At 43.1% G+C, this 20,000-nt stretch overlaps 2 protein-coding genes across 7 annotated transcripts in view; one reads left to right on the plus strand and one right to left on the minus strand.

The window, feature by feature from the left end:
* xit (ALG6/ALG8 family glucosyltransferase xit) overlaps nucleotides 1-1,744 on the plus strand; it is a 9,137-nt gene extending 7,393 nt beyond the window's left edge. For all 5 annotated transcript variants that reach the window (XM_043024371.2, XM_043024373.2, XM_086530446.1 and 2 more), the window contains exons 9-11: nucleotides 658-797; nucleotides 951-1,062; nucleotides 1,173-1,744. In XM_043024371.2, coding sequence (XP_042880305.2) covers nucleotides 658-797; nucleotides 951-1,062; nucleotides 1,173-1,487 — 567 coding nt within the window. In that variant the 3' untranslated portion in view covers nucleotides 1,488-1,744. The remainder of the gene's footprint in view (nucleotides 1-657; nucleotides 798-950; nucleotides 1,063-1,172) is intronic.
* A 9,012-nt stretch (nucleotides 1,745-10,756) lies between these two features.
* The window catches only part of obe (activating signal cointegrator 1 complex subunit obelus), a 29,843-nt gene continuing 20,599 nt past the window's right edge, over nucleotides 10,757-20,000 (minus strand). For both annotated transcript variants that reach the window (XM_043024368.2, XM_043024367.2), the window contains exons 27-46: nucleotides 19,872-19,980; nucleotides 19,519-19,687; nucleotides 19,145-19,365; nucleotides 18,413-18,547; nucleotides 18,055-18,172; nucleotides 17,649-17,794; nucleotides 17,273-17,393; nucleotides 16,504-16,646; nucleotides 15,866-16,003; nucleotides 15,477-15,597; nucleotides 14,992-15,124; nucleotides 14,667-14,784; nucleotides 14,287-14,418; nucleotides 13,944-14,081; nucleotides 13,232-13,453; nucleotides 12,783-12,934; nucleotides 12,245-12,471; nucleotides 11,801-11,886; nucleotides 11,466-11,634; nucleotides 10,757-11,187 (exon numbers count right to left, since the gene is read on the minus strand). In XM_043024368.2, coding sequence (XP_042880302.2) covers nucleotides 10,988-11,187; nucleotides 11,466-11,634; nucleotides 11,801-11,886; nucleotides 12,245-12,471; nucleotides 12,783-12,934; nucleotides 13,232-13,453; nucleotides 13,944-14,081; nucleotides 14,287-14,418; nucleotides 14,667-14,784; nucleotides 14,992-15,124; nucleotides 15,477-15,597; nucleotides 15,866-16,003; nucleotides 16,504-16,646; nucleotides 17,273-17,393; nucleotides 17,649-17,794; nucleotides 18,055-18,172; nucleotides 18,413-18,547; nucleotides 19,145-19,365; nucleotides 19,519-19,687; nucleotides 19,872-19,980 — 2,998 coding nt within the window. In that variant the 3' untranslated portion in view covers nucleotides 10,757-10,987. The remainder of the gene's footprint in view (nucleotides 11,188-11,465; nucleotides 11,635-11,800; nucleotides 11,887-12,244; nucleotides 12,472-12,782; nucleotides 12,935-13,231; nucleotides 13,454-13,943; nucleotides 14,082-14,286; nucleotides 14,419-14,666; nucleotides 14,785-14,991; nucleotides 15,125-15,476; nucleotides 15,598-15,865; nucleotides 16,004-16,503; nucleotides 16,647-17,272; nucleotides 17,394-17,648; nucleotides 17,795-18,054; nucleotides 18,173-18,412; nucleotides 18,548-19,144; nucleotides 19,366-19,518; nucleotides 19,688-19,871; nucleotides 19,981-20,000) is intronic.

Consider the following 20,000-nt stretch of genomic DNA (forward strand, 5'->3'; position numbering starts at 1 on the left):
CGGCGCAGCAGGAACACACCTTGGAACAAAGCGCTGTACACTTGTTGTCTTCCCAGCGGGAGTAGGCGAAAAATACGTTCTGTGTGAATGGGTTAAGAAAAGGTGTCAAAAAAGATAAAGCATGTATAACATTCTACTCAAAATTGAGGCCTACATTATTTGCAAATGAAGCTTGTTTTTTGTTATTGTTGTATTTTGGTAGTTATAAACGAAACAAATGTGTGAGACAAAACATAATGTACAGTAGACAGTACATTACAGTTTGCCAATGGTATATATGATATTCCTTATTATCATGTAATTGATATGCCTCTGTAAATATACAAGTGCACAGGGTAGCAAAATGCTCAGGAGAGCAGCCACTCAGCGAGGAGCAGCATCAATCATCTCAGCACATGACCAACCTGCAGTTGTCTTATATTACAAAATGTTGTTTACTACATATTGTGTTCTGCATTTGGAGTCATTTGTCTCAGGTTTAGTTTGCATTTGCTACAGAGCAATGAAATCAAAGTAAGCTTCTTCACTTCCCTCTTTCCCTTATTCCTCATTTAGTTTCATTGATTCTTCTCCTTCTTCTTCTCCTTCTCCATACCATATTAAATTTACATTGATGTATTGCATTCTAAGCACTTCTAAATACATTTCCTTTGACAGCCAAGTCTTGTGAACCTATGGAAGACCCCACACAACCCTTGGCAGTTCATCCGTTGTCTTGTTCTGTGTGGGTTCGGTTCTTACATGTTTGGCTGGCACGTGCATGAGAAGGCCATCCTCTTGATCATTCTTCCTCTTGGGTAAGATTATTCAGTACTGATATGTATATTTGTATAATTCATTCACTTCTCTTCTTATGTATGTCACCACTGTTCTAGTTATGGGGTTAGAAAAAAGAAATGTTTATATATTTTTTCTTTTCTTTCTTTTTTTTATTTTTCTTTCTCCCTCAGATTATTGTGTCTGCAGAAAAAAATGGAAGCACAAATCTTTATCATAATGTCAGTGGTGGGCCACTTCTCCCTCTTCCCGTTACTGTTCACACATCACGAAACGCCCATAAAAGTAAGTTATATCTTTGAACTGAGTGACAGTGTCCCAGATAATGTGGATTATACTTCAATGTGGATTATACTTCAGATTTTGTAGCTATTTATTGTTGGATTCTTTTCCAGGTAACAGCCCTTCTGCTCCATGCTATATTCACAGGCTACACCCTGTTGAACTATTGGTTACCAGGCAAGAACACCGGCCTCATCCCAAGAATCCCTCTGTGCAGCATTGCCGAAACTACTTATTTATTAGGTTTAGTTAATATTTTCCTATATCAGCAAGTAGGCCACCAGCTATTGGGTTTGCAGGAAAAAATGCCATTTTTGCCCCTGATGTTGATATCCGTCTACTGCGGTGTGGGCGTCACATACTGCTGGTTGAAGTATTATCGATCCATCTTATCCAGTGCAAAGAAGGGAAAAAAGAAGTCTCACTAATTACATTAAAAAATGTAAAGCATGTCATTTAGTTACAGATTAGGTAAGTTGATACTAGAATATTAATAGTAAAAAGTGAATTCCATAATTACTGTGTTAGTGATGTTGAGCTAAAGTTTTCTGTATATTTTGGTAAGGACCAATGATAAATAATTTTCGGTAAGTTTACTAGTCATGTGAACTTATATTTATATACGAGTACAAATTATTTTAAGTCTGTATATGTCACATATCAATAAATGAGAAAGTATAATTTGTATTCTTGTTTTCAATCATAAGGATTGTTTTTATTAAGTAAAACTACAAATTACAAATTAATGTATTACTTTAACCCCTTTCCTGAATTGTCATTATTGTGCAACAAGAACTTTAAAATAATGTTGAAATTAATAAACAATAAAACAGAATGGAATCATGATCACTGGGATTAATTAACAAGGAAGAGGGAGACAGCAGAACCCAGTCATTACTTAGTTTGAAGATTGTCCAAGTATAAAGCATAAGCCCAAATAGAGTGGGATGGTCGGCAACACTGCTGTTATCTGAACCTAAAAAGGTATTTTAACCCTCTCTGGACGGGTGGTACAGTACTGTACTGCTCATTCAAAAGCCCAGTGGCCGGGCGGCACAGTATTGCGCCAGCCATTTAATTGATTTAGGCCTAATAATTCGAACGCCCCGGCATTGGGACATTCAAGGCTGGAATGCCCCCGTCATAAGTGGGTTAAAGGAGTTCATAAGGGTTTATGTACTCCATCTGAGTAATACCCTTCTGGCTTCATGAAGTGCTGTTCAGAAATCTAAATTTGAGAGAGGATGTTTGTATGATCATACCTGAATTCAGTGTAGCTTTTAACTGGTCAACAATGAGCCTATTCTTTTTAATCTACATCAATGGGTATTATCAGAAATTTTCTTCCTATTCTGAATGTGAATTTCAGCTCATGCTAGTTGGCTGAAGTATGGAGTATACAAATGACATTTGTGTGTGTTGGCCCTTTGCACTGATGACTCTAGAATAACAACTGAAGGTCCTCATGCAGTCTGTATGTGAATGAGCACTGTACTGCTCCTAGGGGAGTGTACTCAGTTCAGTTCAGACAGATATGCGAAGACGTCGCTTCGCCCGGGCTATATGCTCAAGGCGGCCCGGCCTCTGCCAGCTATGAGTGCTGACTCATCTTATCTAATCTTATCTGATCATCATCGCTGATTCAATTCAGCTCAGTTCAGAGAGATTTTGCGAAGACGTCGCTTCGCCCGGGTTGTGTGGAGGGGGTGGCCCGGTCTCTATTGGCTATAAGTGCTGACTCATCTGATCATCATAACTGAACTTTTACCGTGGCGGTCGGATTGCCTGTAGGCGCTCCAGTTGCCAGGGGGCTAATGACAGGCATAGCCGTCTAACCAGCCCGGCGGCTGTCGTCTCTGGGCCCTGCCTGAGGAAGCGAGTGTGCTCGCATTCCATCAGGTAGTGCTCTAATTTGGCGTCCGGCGCGCCACAATACTCACAGCGTCGCTCATCTTGCCCAATATTGGGGATGATTTGCCACGCACAAGGGTAGCCTAATCTCAGTCTGTGCAGACTGACTTCAGCACACCTTGATATTCTGGGAGAGAGTATCAGCGACTCATAGCCTGTGGCGTTTGAGTACCAGCTGGCCGAGGGGGAGGTTCTCGCTTCCTCTCTGTGTCGCTGCAGGGCACCGACCTGCCCTGCAACCATCGTTTTACGCCTTAGCAGTTCCCGGCTAGGATGCACCACAAGATCACTCAAGGGTTTCTTCCTGCCTTCCTCCGCTAACCTGTCAGCTACGTCATTCCCTTCAATACCAACATGGCTTGGGATCCAGTTGATGATGATGCGTCTTCCCTGATCCAGGATTCTCTGAGCAATGGTGAGAATCGAGGTTACCAGGTAAACGTTATCAAGGGGCGTGCTTTGTTGCAGGCTGTCAATGGCGGCCCTAGAGTCTGTGTGTATAACAACATGCCCGTCCGTCTGGGCTGCATGGGCTAGGGCTCCCATAATAGCTACTGCCTCTGCCTGGAGCGAGGAGGCATTATCTGATACCCGCATAGCTTTCTCTATGCCCCTTGCTGCAAAACCGGCGCCTGCAGTGCGGGTGGTGGGGTCTACAGAACCATCCGTGAAGTAGGTTTTACTATTCAGCGGCGTGATTGCTGTAATGTTCCTCTCCGCCTCAGCCTTCAATAGAGGCGGTGAGTACTGCGTTTTTCTTCTTGATAGACTCATGACAGAGAACTCTATCAAGGATCGTGCCCACGGCGGGGCTGAGACATAGTCAGGGTGGGGATGGTCCATGCCCTTGATCAGTAGTGTCTCTTTGAGCTCAAAGCGTTTCAGCACTCTGGTTGTTTGAGACAGCCAGGTGTTGTTAGCAAAGAGTTCTTGGTTTTGTGCAAGCCGACGCTGCACTCTCTGTCTTAGCTGCGAGTCCAGTGGGGACTGTAGGACATTTGCAAGGAACTGGGCCGCCATCTGATCAATCCGGGTGTCCAGGGGAAAGAGTTTGGCCTCCAGGAGGAGGTTAGTAACCTTAGCCCACCCAGGGGCACCCAGAATAATCCTGGCGGCTTCGTTTTGCATTATGTCGAGTCTTTTCCTGAGTCCAGGTTTTACTGTGATCAGGGCGACGGAGGCGTAGTCCACAATGGGACGGACAGCGTGCACGTAAAAAGATCTTAGTACGCGGTGTCCAGCCCCTAAGCGCCGCCCAGACAGAGCTCTCATGACAGAGAGTCTTGCCTTGGTCCGGTCTATGAGATGTTTGATCTCGGAGCGGAAGGTGAGGTTCTTATCGATCCACACCCCCAAGTATTGGTAGACGTGTACCCACTCAAGCTCTAGACCTTGGACTCGCAGTCTTTGATCACAGACATCATGTTTCAGCGCCATTGCCTTCGATTTGGCTGCTGAGATCTTAAGCCCGACTCTGCAGCATTCCTCAGTTATTAGGTCCAGACAACGCTGGGCCTTTCTGACTGGATTCACATTTCTTCTCCCAGTGGAGATAATTGCTAGATCATCTGCATATGAGATGATCGTGCACCCCGCTGGGAGTGGAATGTCGAGAATGTTTAACATGAGGATGTTGAACAGGGCCGGGCTAAGGACCCCTCCTTGAGGGGTGCCATTCTCTAGAGGCAAATGCCTGGAAAGGTGACCTTGGAACTTCACTCTGGCAGTTCTGTTCCGAAAGTAATCGCCAATCCATGCAAGCAGCCTGCCTTTGATTCCCTTGCGGATCAGGATCTCCTGAATGGCTAACGGGTTTGCCAGTTCAAAAGCCTTCTCCAGGTCAAGGAAGACAATGACAGCACTGCTGCTGCTGACAGTGCTCAGTAAGGTGGCAATGCTGTGGGTAGTGCTCTTGCCCCTTGTGAACCCGTGTAGGTGTTCATGTGGAGGTCCCAGCTTCCATTGGAGCCGATTCAGTACCATTTTCTCTGCTGTCTTTCCTAGACAGCTAAGCAGGGAGATGGGGCGGTACCGTCCTGGCTCCTTTGGTTTGGGGACGGGAATTATATCAGCCCTCTTCCAGCACTGTGGCAGTGAGGAAGTTTCCCAGGACTTGTTGATGAGATGCAATAGTGCAAGCTCACCTTCATGTCCTAGGTGGGAAATGATGGGGTGGGAGATCCCATCGCTACCCGGGGCTGACCGGGAACTGGACTTGTATGTTCGCCGTAATTCCCTCAGAGAGAACATGGCATCTGTATCATCAGGCTCGACCGCCTTTTCTCTGATGAGGGCATGCCTGCCTGGGAGCAGTTGTTCTTGGCATGCCCTCAGCTCTGCTGGTAGTCCGACGCTACTTGTTCTAGCAGAGAACTCGAGTGCCAGTCTCTCCGCCTCCGACCGCGGGTCATGGTGGGTCTTTTTGGGGGCTGAGCGATTCGTGGCCCGTCTGATACGGTTCCACAATTCTGATAGGGAGGTTTGGTGGCCAAAGGACTCACACCACTCCAGCCACTTTTCCTGCTTTAACCTCTTAGCAGTTTCCTGAGCATCCCTGAGAGCCTCTCTTAGAAGAGTGTGGTTCTCGGGAGTTCTCTGTCTGCGAAAGTGTCTTCTGCACATATTGATTCTGTGGTTAACCTCCTTAATCTCATCATTGTAGTACCAGGCGTCCTTGAAACACCTGGACCACTGACGAGTTTTGGGGATGGTTTCTGAGGCTGCCTCGTCTATGGCATTTACTAGTCTGGCCTCAAGTATGTCCACATTATCATTAAGTGAGGAGTCACTGGTTCTGAGGCACACGGCCAGAGCCTCCTGGAAGGCTTTCCAGTTGGCTCTTTCCACCTTCCATCGAGGATTGTGCTGGGGCATGGGTGCCGGGCCAGCATCCAAGATGGTGGTGACTATCCCATAATGATCGCTCGTGGCAGTGTTGTCCACAGACCAACTAATTCTCTCGACCAGAGCCGCAGTGACAAAGGTGAGGTCAAGGACCCCCCCGCCAACATGCGTAGGCTCCTGGCTGTTGAGAAGAGCAATCTCTGGGCATGACTCTAGCACCTCGGCTATATGGCAGCCTGCCATATCACGTCTCTGAGTGGGAGCCAGTATAGGGTGGTGGGCATTAAAGTCCCCCCCTATAAGAATTAGCTCATGTGCTGCAGCAGCACAGGCTTCACTGATATCTAAGCCCCTGCAGTTTGGCCTACTGTATACATTGTACAGCTTGAGAGGACCCCCGGCCAAATGGATCTCAACAGCAAGGGATTCGACACCTTCTCCGCACTGCCCAGGACCGGCAATCAGGGAGCAGGGGATAGTCGACTTCACAAGGGTAATCAGGCCTCTGGTACCTTGCGTACTCGGTAGCACAAAGGGATGATATCCCGAGAAGCGTACAGATTCCCCTGTTAGCGTCTCTTGGAGCATGACAACATCAATGTTCCGAGATCGCACGATCGCGTGGAGAAGGGCGGCCCTAGGGGAGAAGCTGTTGATGTTCCACTGCAGTATGCTTAAGTTAGTGGCCATAGTGCTTGTCTGCGTTCACTAAGTCATTGACGTCAAGGTATTCGGTCTCTGTGTCCGACGCCCCCGTGTGGGTAACGTCAGACATTTCGGAGTCTGACAACTCCTTGGTGAGTTCCACACTGAGTGTGATTTCCTCACTTGACTCGTCACTGTCGTCAGGACAGGTCGAGTTGGAAGGGCTGGGTCTCCTGGGGGTTGGAGTATTCCTGGTCACCTTGGCCTTCTTTTTGGGTGGCCTTGGCTTCCTCACCCTTTGGGGTTTGGGCGCAGGCTCTGCCAGTGTGGTCTTGGCCGCAGGTTTGTCGGGGAGACAGGGCTCGCCCTGAGTTGGGGTGGGAGAAGGAGTCTCGCCCTGAGTTGGAGGGGGAGTTGTGGCCTTGGGCCTCATGTCCTTTTCCTTCAGGGCATTGACGGTCTGAGTCATTGCCGTCATGGCTATCTCGACTGCCTTCTCCGTCTCCTCGCTGGTCCTTCCCAATGCCGTCGCAACTGCTGTGACAACTGTCTTCAGCAGGAGCGTCAAGTCCTTCTCTGTGAACAAAGTCGGACTCTCCGCTCTTGGGGTAGCCTTTGAGGTGTTCCCAGACCCCTTCCGGGTCTGTTTCCGACTTGGAACATCCACCAGCGCCGGGAACTATTTTGTGTTGGAGGCGTCCGGTGCTGGTTTCGCTTTGGGCGGTGCTTCCTTCCTCTTAGGAGGGGGGGGAGCCCTTACCCCTTTGTTCTGCCCCCAGACATACGTGCCTAGAGGGGCGGGAACAAAGTCTGGTCGTTTTGCAACGATCTCTTGCCGCCGAAGAGCCTCTTCCTTTCTGACAGAACATCCGAGGCTCCAGGCGTGGTGTTTTTTATGGCAGTTTGGGCACTTGGCAGTGATGTCTCGCTTGCCATCTTTGTGTGCTTTGAGACATACCTCTGTTCTGTGTGCCTGACTACAGACACCACATTTCGGCTTTGCAGAGCAAGTGGCCTTGTGGTGTCCGTACTTCTGGCACGTGAAGCATCGGAGCGGGTCTGGGACGTATGTCCTGAGTCTGTAAGAGCCCCAATTGCCAAGATCCAAGGACGCAACTGGAGCTCCCTCCAAGGTGACCAGGACTTGTCTGGTTGGGTGCTTCCCTTTCAAAAGTCGAGAAGCGCCCACCACCTTGGAATGTGCAGTGATGACCTCGAGGTCATACATCAGAGGAAAGCCAAGAAGCACCATCTTGGACTTCCTCTCTTCGGGAGTCAGAGCCGACAGGCTCACCTTCCGCCCATCCAGGAGCTTGTCAGTCTTCTGGAGGAAGGTGAGGGTGGCTTGGTCCTTTGGAACGATTATCATGCCATTGTCTCTGGCAATTCTAATCGTCAGACGGCACTGTCTCTGGGTTTCCAGAGCCCGTACCATCTGGTAGGCATTGTCGAATCCTTCCGGTTTAGGAGGAACCCTAAACTGGGGGAACCGACTTGGGGCTGCAGACTCGCCCTCTGAGTCCGAAGCCGTCCGAGGTCGTTTGCCTCTTCTCCGAACCGACGCCGGAGTTTTGCCAGTGGGGCCAGTAGGGTTGGAGGGTCCTGTCTGGCTTCCATTTTTTGATTGACTTCTCGTCTGGACCGACGCCAGAGATTTGTCAGAGCCTGGGGTTGGTTTGGAGGGTCCAGCCCGAGGTACTTGGGTGGGTTTTTCCTGGACCGACGCCAGATCCCTGCCCATCTTTTCCCTTTTGTCATCAAAGCCCTCGAAGGGGTCTAAGGTGACAGCCTTTGTCATCTTCATGCAAGGTTCGTCAACAGGGATGTCAGTCATGGGTTTATGAGTTATGGTTGCCATGTAATAAGTGGTTCATTTCATCCTCCCACGCCCCCACCCACCACGGAGTCCAACAAGGGGAAGCTTTGTATGAGTCCATGCTCAGGAGCTACAGGGGTGGTGGGAGGATATACGCAACCCCGGCCTCGCGTTAATGGCACTCTCAAGACCATGCGATTGCCTGCAAGGCAGGAGCTACTTGACCCTAGCCTAGCTCACAAGAGAGACCAGCCGATTGACCTAACCGAGTCGAGATCAGGCCACCCGTCTTGCTGGAATAGAGGACCAAAGAGGCGTGTTGCTAGCCGCAGGGCGTACTCATACACGGCATCGCTCAACCTCCAGGACTCCCGTCTCCCAGCGCACAGGGGCACCACGCACGGCAAACACGTGGGTAGGTGTAGGCCCCCTTGGGGGGAGGACCAGGGGGGGTGCGACCCCACCTACTAGATCAGCACCTAGGAACACTTAGTCATCCCTCCTCAGAGAGCCCGCCGCTAGAAGGTCACCTCAACGGGACAGAGAGACTGGCCAAATCCAGAGCGGGCTTGTCCAAGAAAGGAGTTCAAGCCCCCGCGCCACGACAAGGTGGTTCCTTGGCGGGGAGTGTACTTGATTCACAGAACTGCAGTGGACCACATACCATGGTTTTATTTATCAACAGTTCTTGGGTCTGAAATTTTACCAGAGATTATTGTGGCTGCCACACATCAACCAGCTCGAGATAGTAACCACCAAAACTCGTTGTTATTTTGCAAATGCTCGACCCCTTGACCATCAAGCAGATGGATATTCTTTCCGTAGAAGAATGAGAAGCCTTCTTAACAAGAATCTCTGCAGGATCTTATTTGTTGGCATTCCCCAGAGGTTCCTAGATCACACTTCAAAATACCAATCTTCAACAGAGATATATATATGGAAAGCTTCAAGTCCCTGCCACCACATCTAAATTTTCTGCAGAGCCAAATACCATCATTGCCACGACCAAAACGATCAGGATAGAGAGCCGTAACTTTATGATGTTCTTTAAATCTCACAGGACATTTACAGTTTGAACTTGCCACCCAATTGTGAGGGAACTCAAAGAGTGGCCGACTTTAATGTCTTCACAGACACTGATTATTCTCTGCTGGGTATCAGCTCTGGAAGGAGCTGGTAGCCAAAGGGGTAAGGCTGCCTGCCCCAATGCTGCTAGTTTCCTTCTCACTAACCTTAAACCCCAGAGAAACAGTCAGACACAGAGAAGAAATCAGTGATGGACCACTGATTCCAACAAATATCAGAAATGGAAGATCTTGGTATCTAGTTCATATGTACCAATATGAACTGCATTAGAAAGGTTACAAATCAGGCACACAAGATTGACACATGGGTGGCTAACAGATAGATCCCCACACACTACTTGTATAGGATGCCAGGAACCACTGAGTGTGGCCAACCAGATACCAGATACTTGCAAATACCCTTTACCCCATTGAGTATATAAAGCCTTTCACACCAGATGACATGCCATCATGTCATTGGAATTTTTCACTCGCGACGGATAACGTCCTATCATGTCATTTATATATGTTCTACGTAGCTATGTCTGTATATACACATTGTAATTGCATGTGTACATTTACATTTTTCTTGATTTGTCAAAAATATTCCCTAAATATGCAAAAACCTCTTCCTATCACCCCATAGAATAGGGGTGGGGAAAATGACTATGAAATACAATGACGTATGGTCTTGCGCCTTGAGAAATCTTTCAGCAGGAAGCTGCACACTCATGCTATCTTGCCAGCAGGAGTGGCATTAGGCAAATATATGCCCCGTCACGAGTGGGTTAAGAGTTGTTTTTAACCCATTGGAGCCGGTTGACGTGATGACACGTTATGTGATTTTCGCGTCAGACGCCCGGGTGGGCAGCCCAAGCTCACAGCTTGTGCGTCTGAGAATCTCGAGGTGTTAGGCTTATGCATTCGAGAACCCCGGTATTACGACCGTGCAAAGCCGGAACGGCCCCGGCATGAATGGGTATGTAGAATTTCAAGGATTTTATATAAACATGATTAGTCTGCCAATTATCTGTTAACATGGCAGATAATCTTCAATAGCCAATCTGTCAATCTAGAATAATGAATCCCTACAAACCAAAAATTTCATTGATAAGAACTTGAATATGCAATTATAATTTCTTTTATGGGGAACATATTTGACATAAATTCAGGCTTTGGACAACTGAATCCATGGTCTTTCTCTTTTAGCAGATCCTTGTTTTAATTTAGATAGATATGTTTTACTAAATTTAGATAGATATCTAAGTACTACTACATTTCCTATTCATTGTGCATGTTTTATAAAAATCATGTCTTCTGATGCAACTTGCTCTTGACACTCATGATGTGTGTGTGTGTGCGCATATATTGTGCATATATTATGCATATATTTTAGAAAAGTATAATCCAAACAAGCTTTAGGTGTAACATATTTAATACTAATTTTAGTTAACACAGGATGGTTAAAAAAAAAAAAAGAAAAAAAAAATACAACTATCCTCAAATAATGAAATTCACGTCAGTTTCTAAAATTTAAAATATTAAATTTCATCCATTTACAATAACAATCGCTTCAAATGGGAAGTTCAATTCCCCTCGAGATAGTTAAATTAACTTCGCACTTGTTCATTCACTGATCTCCCTGGTACTAGTTCTTCTTAAAAGCAGGAGTGTCCGAGGGGGGTGGAAGCCACTTGGTGAGCACTTCTTCGTCTGCTACGCTTATCACAAGTTCCGAGTTCACTTGGGCTTCAAGGCTTGCGGGAATGATATCCAGGGGGATGTCGTACTGCTGGTCTAGGCCTAGGTAGCTGTCTGACATGATGTACAGTGTCAGTACTGCACGTCCTGTGAGGGGGGGAGGGGAAAATATGGTGGTGAGCTGGTTTTATCTATAATGAAAAAAAATTGGTATAGGATTCTCCATTTGAAATAAAATTGGTATGGGATTATTCTTCTGAAACAGAGATTAATCTTATTACTTCTTCCCAATTACGAACTAATAAAATCTGCTCCCTTTTCTCTTACAATCAAAATCACCAAAAGAGGATGGAAGATAACTAGCTTGTAATACCTCTTTGGATTTTTTCTTTCTTTTTTCGTCCTTTCCATACACTCGCACTCACCTGGTTGATCGGGTGTCTTGAAGGAGAGGGTGTGAGTGGCTCTTCCACGGACAGGTGGAACTCTCTTGAGTGCTAGCAGTTCTCCAGACTCTACCTCCCCTAGGACCAAGAACCAGCCTTCATCCTTCGGCTTCGGAAATTTGGGAGCATGTATGCGAAGGTCTTGACTCTGAGGGAAGGACGGATGTTATTAGATAAAAAAGGAAAAGTGATGAAAAATATAACATTGCTGCACACACACACACACAAAGATATCATCATGAACTTTGTTTTCAAAAAGGAAAGAAACAACCCATAATTAGATCATTCACATATATGTTAAACATTTCACAAACCCTGTTCAAGCGGTGAAGCTGGATGGTTAGGGAATATTCCTGATCTGCGTGGACCTCAACCCAGTCGCTGCTTTTGCGGTTCTCCTCTGAAAAAGTCATTTAGAAGTTAATTGACAGTGAGGCTTACCTAAGTCTCTTGTTTTATCTATAGAAGGTTGGGGGGGAATCACAATTAAAAACATCATCCTCATCACTAAGATTAACCCATTTACGACGGGGGCATTCCAGCCTTGAATGTCCCAATGCCGGGGCGTTCGAATTATTAGGCCTAAATCAATTAAATGGCTGGCACAATACTGTGCCGCCCGGCCACTGGGCTTTTGAATGTGCGGTACAGTACTGTACCACCCGTCCAGAGAGGGTTAACCAGATATCATTCTCAGATCATATGTGAAGTAATAAAAGAAGACAATAGCACTTGTAGGAAGTACAATTTCTACAAACCTGTGCTCCTGATGTTGACCCTGGCTTCTGACTGATTCTCTGTATTAGCCCACCAACCTCGGACAGCCACACCAACATTGAGTACTGGCAGGTGCTTTACGACCTTAAAGACATTTTCAATCTGCCCTTCATCTAATTCTTCTCTCAGCATTGTCGCCAGTGTTTCATACCGTTTGCCGACTATCTGCACAAGTTCTGGCAAACTCTGAATATTTCTTCCATCATGTCTGTAAACCAATTAATTGTTGAGCAATTCATTAAAAATGAGTAGTCATTACCATACCAAATTTCCCTGTCTTTTACTCACTCACACACACACAGGCATACATTCTCACTCACTCTTTCTCGTTCTCATACTTTCTCTCATTCTTATACTCTCTCTTGTTCATTTACTCTCTCTCACAGTCAAACTCTCAGAAAATACATTAATATGATTTCTGAATAGGTAATGTTTATAAAAAAAAAAGTATGAAAGAAGAGAAAAGATAAAAAATCATCAAACTTTTATAACCAAAGAAAGAAAGAATAAAAAACCCACCTGAAGCAGTAGAGAGTGTCAGAAGTAACATAGGGCAGCGTCAGGAGGGAACTATCCATGTGCCATCGTGCTTGTGTCACCATCTGCATCAACACCTGGACTTGTAGTGCAGCAGCCAACCAGCCTGCACATCCACAGATATCCAACATAGCCTGCAGATTAAACATTCTAAGTTAAAGTGGGTCAAATGAACAGAGTTGCTCATTTTTTTCTATTTTTAGATCTCTTCCTGCTATAAGATACCCATTAAAAATACAAAAAAATTAAAATTACTCTACAATAAGTTGCTGGAAAGCTCAAGATGAGAGGAAATTAACCATTCATTCCTAGAAATATTCCACATTAGAAATCAATCAATAACCCAGTAAACATATATACAAGTAACTAAACAAGCAGACAGAAAAACAGTCAACTTAGATAATCAAATAAACAGATCTGATGGTGTTTACCTGTAAAATCCTTATGGCCTGGTCCAATACACTCTTTGTATCAGTGAGGTAATCAACACAAGGCAGCTTAATCCGAGACATGTGCCCCTGAAGCAACAGGTGTGTTTTCGTATGGGGAGAATCATAAGTGTATTCATTTACTTTGATGGGGCAGGACTTTGCTAGCACTGCATTCAAGTTGTCCTCATTGTGACGAACTGGCAACTCGTTATATTCATGTGCCTAAGGGAGAGGAGGAGAAAAATAATAATACCACTCATTATCCCCTCAACACCAGATGATGTGATGTTCATGCCATAGCTTGGCTGGTCTTCCTGCCAGATGACATGAACATCTCATGCCATTGTCTGGCCCTCACATGCAGGGTGTTTGGGTGCATAGCAGCTTGTCACTGCCTCAGTGTATAAATAGTTCAGGTCACTAGGCCAATGCACTGTGAAATACCCTGGCAAAATGACTTGTCAAAGCAAAATTTGTCCCACCATTAATGGGCTAAAACTGGAAGTGAATATCAGTTGTAATAAATAGAAATATCTAATACAATATAAATGGGGATCAATGGTTATGCCACTTTATATTCTGAAAACCCATAATAGTATAAGAAAAAAACACTGAATGTCCTAATCCACACAACATTTTCCCTTCCAATATTTACTAAAAAAGCAAATGAACAGAAAAAAAAATCAAAATAAAAAAATAAAAAATTGCCAACCTGTGTCATCAGATCCAAAAGTTCCTCCATAGAGATGCTGGCATTGAGCTTATCGTGGAAGAGCTGGATGGTCTCGTGGGACAAGTAGTAGAAGGAGGCTATGCGGCCAAGGGGCGTGGTCCTGATGGTGCGGTTGTCCTGCAAGCAAAGTTTTCTTTTACAAAATCTCAACTTTTGTATCAAGCTTCTATGTTTTTGAAACATGCTTACTTATTTAAAAAATTACATTACATTAAATTGTATCTTATTTTGTTAATTGCATAAAGGACAATTATAATTTCTTTCAAAACATTACCAATGAGAATATAATGATACTTCATGGACATCATCCAAATAGACCCACCTCTCCAATTTCAATACAGTAAGCATTTTCTAGACAAGTCAGTGACCTGTCTATAGTTTGAGAGAGAAAGGCATTGATGGCATTGTTTGCTCGGTCCTCATCATCCAGTTCTAGTCCGTAGTAGGATGGATTCTGCAGCAAATATTAGCTTCATTTAGTATTTGAGCACCATAATCCTATTGACAAATCAATTAGATAACTAATGACTGATCATAACTTCGCTACAAAAGCAACCAATTATAAATGATTATGATGACATTATTGAGAAAAAATTTAAGACATTAAAATTCTGACAAGAGAGAAAAAAATCTTCTCTAAAGTCTTTTTCAACAATTAAGCTTACTCCCTGGACAGCACATTCCCACTCTACTTTCGAGTACCTGGACAAGTCTCCTGAAGAAATAGGTCCAAGTCAAGTAATCCAAGGCTTCTTGCTTTGTGGAAATGGTGCCAGCAACAATCTCAGCATTCATGTGATCTGGCAGGACACCCATCAAGCTGTAACAGATAATTCCCTAGGATAATGAAATATTTACATAGTAAGATTTTCACGAGAACGAATTTCTTTGTGAAAAATTATGTCCATTTGTGATAATTTGATATACGATCACATAGCTATTTTCCTCATAAATAAGAGGGTACCCTTCAGCATGCCCTGACACTTTATATATAGGCTTGATTATGGTATCCATATAGATACGTTACCTGGACTCTACAGGAAACGGCTCATAGAGGAACTTCTTATAGAAATGTTTCTTCTGGTCATGAACAAGAATGACCGCCACACCCTGTGTGTCAAACTGTGGTCGTCCTGCTCGCCCCATCATTTGCAATACATCTAAAATAAATGGGTATGGAAATAAAAATGATATAAAGTACATCACCATACTGGCTTAGTAATTATATTATATCATATCAATAGCAAGAAGAGATAGAATGTTTTAACATATCTCTGAAATGATTTGGAACTGACTTGATTCAATATTTCTCTATACTTTCTCTATACAACAGCAGCTTACATCTCAAGTCTATTGTAGTTATAATGACATGAGCAGTCACAATGGTACAATTCAATTTCGATAACCATATTAAGAAAAAAATCATACTGGATACTAATTTTACATCAAAAACAAACAAACAAAAATACAATATAAAGTAAAAACACAAACCTGTTTACAAGGCCTACATACCTGTAATTGGGAAATCTACATATCTCTTGGTCTTTCCATCGTAGTATTCAGTTCCCTTGACCACAACAAGATGGGCTGGGAAATTCACACCCCATGCAAGGGTGGATGTTGCAATGAGGATCTGGGAAAAGTCCTCATCATCAGTTTAACTAATATATATATGTACAAGTGCGTACAACAATCTATCCTTCAATGCTGCAAATAACACAGATGTATGTATTTTCCCTCAGTCATACCTGTGCTTAATCCCATTCCCAGTCCCACCCCCCATGGTAATTCATCCAACCAAACAAAACTATCAAACAAACAAAACAAAAAAAAATGATGATGAAGCAGAGGTAGAAGAAGTAGAGGTTCAGAATATTTCAAAAATAGTCTCCTGTAATTACCTGGATTTTCTGATTGACAAACAACTCCTCAACAACTTTTCTGTCTCTCTCTACCAAGCCCGCGTGGTGAAGACCAATTCCAAACGACAAGCAGAGACGAAGGTTTTCATCACGGACATTTGACAATATCTGCTCCATCTACAGAAAGAAAGTGAGAAAAAAATTTAACTTTGCAACAAACAAAAACATTTAAAAGTTCAAGTATAACTTAATCATATATCTGAAGTAATATATTTTTTCTAACTAAGGAGTCCTTATTTCAATATAAGATTTGCTTCACACATCACATATTTGGTCTCTAAGTCAAGAATCAGTTTTGCAAATCCCAAACTCCTTCTAAGTTTCTTCCAATGATAGGGTAATTGGAACAAACTCATATAACATACTATGTGTGGAAAATGCTCACCATGAAAGATTCTTACCCTAAGACCTAAACAATGAAGGTAAGGTAATAATTCAAGAACAGTTTTCAATATTCTAATAGATTCAGATAACTGCTAGTATCAACAAGAAATTCTTAATCAGCTGCTAAACCATTCACTACTTTTACAAAGTGTACAACATATACCATGCTACGCTATGAAAACAAAAATTATGAATGCAACACATAGACAAAAACAAAAAACAAAAAAACCTACCTCATGGTCTGGCATCTTCAGCCACTGTTTAGGGTTAGATTCAACAACGACAAAACCCATAAGGTCAATGGCCGTAAGCCTAGTCTGCCTACGGGACGAGACAAACACCAACACTGGCTTATCAGGGGAATGCTGCTTGATGGCTGTTGATGTGAAAGAAGTATTCAGGTAAAATATACTTTCTAAGGAATGCCTTTCTCCTAGAACTGAAGGTATTTTCAATTGTTTTTGTGGTTTCTGTGCCAAAAAAGGAATCCATATTATGTGTTCAAAGATCAATAAATTTAGTAATAACAGTCTGAGCTGACACTTCTAATTTCTATCAGTACTGAACTCAGAATAAGAAAAGTAAATACAGAACTTAAGAAAAATAACATAAAACAAACAATGACACTCATGAACTAATTAAAATTAATAACTTTCTGTATAAGGGTGAGGACACAGCCCCTCCTTTGACATGCAACTGCTCTTCATAAAATGTGAGAGCTTATTTGAAGTGGGTTCACTATATTATGATCTCATATGAAATGGAAGCAAGAAGGAGATAAATCAAGTAGGAGTAGTGACAAACAATGCATGGGAAAATTTTTCAAAATTGATAGTAGGAGGAAAGTTACTGTCCCATAGAATAGGGCTAGCAGATCCCTTACCACATTCTGTCAAATTGCTCAAATGAGGGTAACCATATAAACCTAAACCTTTGATAAGTGCTGTCCACCTCTTCATTAACTAACTGTAAACTTACATAATAAACAAATCAAAGAAATACCTTGGAATGTTGGTTTATTCATGGTTGCCATACGAGGGCAATAATGTTTCCCAGGAAAGCCTGCAATGTGTACTTCAAGAGGCACAGGTCTCACTGATGGACGGAAATTATACAAGCCCATCTGCAAAATAAATTGTTCAACAATGCTACTTGTCTAGGCTGAAAAGGCAATTTGTTTCCCATTTCTATCATTTAGAAATTAAATATACAAATATACAAAATGTGAAAAAGTTAAAATAAAATTATCTAATCCTCTATATGTATCAACTACACTCTTAATTTTCCTTGTTTTTTTCTCTTCTTTCTAATAAATCATAATTAGATTAAAAAGAAAAAAACTATATCAACATGAAATAAAAACATGCAATCCAATTACCTGGCCAATGCCAAGCCAATCTGCGAGGTCCTTAGCATTGGCCAGAGCAGTAGAGAGCCCAATGACGCGCAGCTTCCTGCTAGTGTGGCTGGAGATAAAGTTTGTGCGCGACACGATAACTTCAAGGACTGGACCACGATCCTCTCCTGCAAAACATTAGCAGAAGTTAATAACAAAGGAATAAAACATAGTCCAGTGCATTGTGATGAGAAAAAAGATCTTAGTAGATGTGATATAAATGATAACAATAATAATGAAAACAGCTCCTGCAAAATGTAATGATAATAATAATAACAAAATTGAATAAAACATTTACCACATCTCTTTCGTTAATAGAAAAGTGCACATTTGCATTAGAAATTTACAATGCATGATCCAATAAAGAAATGGAGCAGTATCGAATTACCCAGTAAATGAATCTCATCGATGATAATCAGCGCTACTTGCTTGACATAGTTCCTGGTCTGCCATGAGCGGGAGATGCCGTCCCATTTTTCAGGCGTAGTTATGATGACATGGGCAGCCTATAAAAAAAAAAGTCATACATGATTTTCAGATTTGCTTGCACAAACAAATGCAAATTCTTCTACATATCATACATATTTTTCAAAAATCAACATCGAGATTAGATATTAGAAATCATAATAGCTGATCAATACATAAATACAACTTCTAATTTCAGAAGAAAATCCATCATTTCATAACAAAGAATTATACAGGTATATGCACCATGAAATAAAATTATGCATCTCCTAGGCTCGTACCTGAATGGCCCTAATATCCGGAGACACGTCACCAGTCAGCTCAACAACTCTCCTCCCCAGTTTCTCTTGGAGCCTTATGCGCCAGTCATCTACACGTTCTCGGACAAGGGCTTTCAGTGGGGCAATGTAGACAATCTGACAATAGAGTAAGGGAGGGGGCTAATACATAATACATATTACATATTACAAATTAAAAATTACATATTACATATACATATACATATATATATAGGTATCTATGGTTTATTTCAAAAGTTCTCCCTAGTACTATTTATATGTAAACCACATCAATAACCCTTTGTCATATTAACCCATACTGGACGGGTGGTACAGTACTGTACCGCGCATTCAAAAGCCCAGTGGCCGGGCGGCACAGTATTGTGCCAGCCATTCAATTGATTTAGGCCTAATAATTCGAACGCCCCGGCATTGGGACATTCAAGGCTAGAATTCCCCCGTCGTGGATGGGTTAACCCGTTCCCGACGGGGCCAATCCGGCTTAAATAGACCAAAATTCCGGGACTCTTGAATGCATAAGCCTAACGCGTCGGGATTCTCGGCCGCATTAGCCGCGAGCCAGCGCTGCGCGCTGGCTCCTCCCGCACCCCGGGCTAGACAAAGTAACGCGTCCCCGTCGTGTAGCCCAAAAACCACTAGACGTGTTATCTTGTCATCCGTCGTTAACGGGTTAAAATGTAATACATAATTTTTTGACAAGTGTAGTATGTATACCTTTGCCTCAGGAGCTTCCCTGAACACTCTGAACATGGCTATCTCTGCAGCAATGGTTTTCCCTGAACCAGTGGGAGCTCCAAGTAACACATTATTATCAGTGTGATATAAGCAATGGAAGAGCTGGGTCTGTATTGGGTTGAAATGGCTGAACTTGTACAACATCTCAAGCTCCATTTTGTCAAGGGCAGTCACGGGCAGAGGCTCTAAATCAAGTAAATCTGTAAATAATAGAACAACAAATATTAAAACCACTGAAGTGTTTCACATAATGTAAAATCCACATGGGGAATAAACTGGCAATTAAAATCATGCAGAAGGCAATCTGCCACTGAAACCACATCCCAGTGATCAATTAAGATTGAGTAACTTACCAGTGTGAGGAGGATGTCTCTCAGGAAGAATTAGATTCTGGAAATTCATGACACATGTTGACTCGCAGTTGAGCCACTTGTCGCTGATGGCTCTTACGTAGTACTGGTTAGGCAGTGGCTCAAAGATTGGTATAGTGAACACCAATTGCTGCTCTTCTTTACGTACAACCTAAGTAGAAAAGGGAAAAACTTCAATCAAAACCTCCGCAGGAAAATATCTCCATATATTTTCTCCCAACATATTTTTCTACTATTTCTGGAACAGATTCTATATGCTCAAATTAAAAGTTTTTTGAAAATCTTGTCTGGCAAACACCAAAACATCTCAATATAAATTTCAATATCTAACTTACTTGCTTTTTGGTGAGTGTGAACTGCTCATGATGGTACATGTGGTTATTGTCTGGATCTTCTACCCATATCCAGTACAATTCTTGACTCCCATGAATTCTGTCACTCCAACTACAGAGTAAAAAAGGAAA

Source organism: Penaeus japonicus, unplaced genomic scaffold (genome assembly GCF_977035675.1).
Source record: "Penaeus japonicus unplaced genomic scaffold, GWHDUDI00000001_assembly GWHDUDI00000033, whole genome shotgun sequence".
Lineage (NCBI taxonomy): Eukaryota > Metazoa > Arthropoda > Malacostraca > Decapoda > Penaeidae > Penaeus > Penaeus japonicus.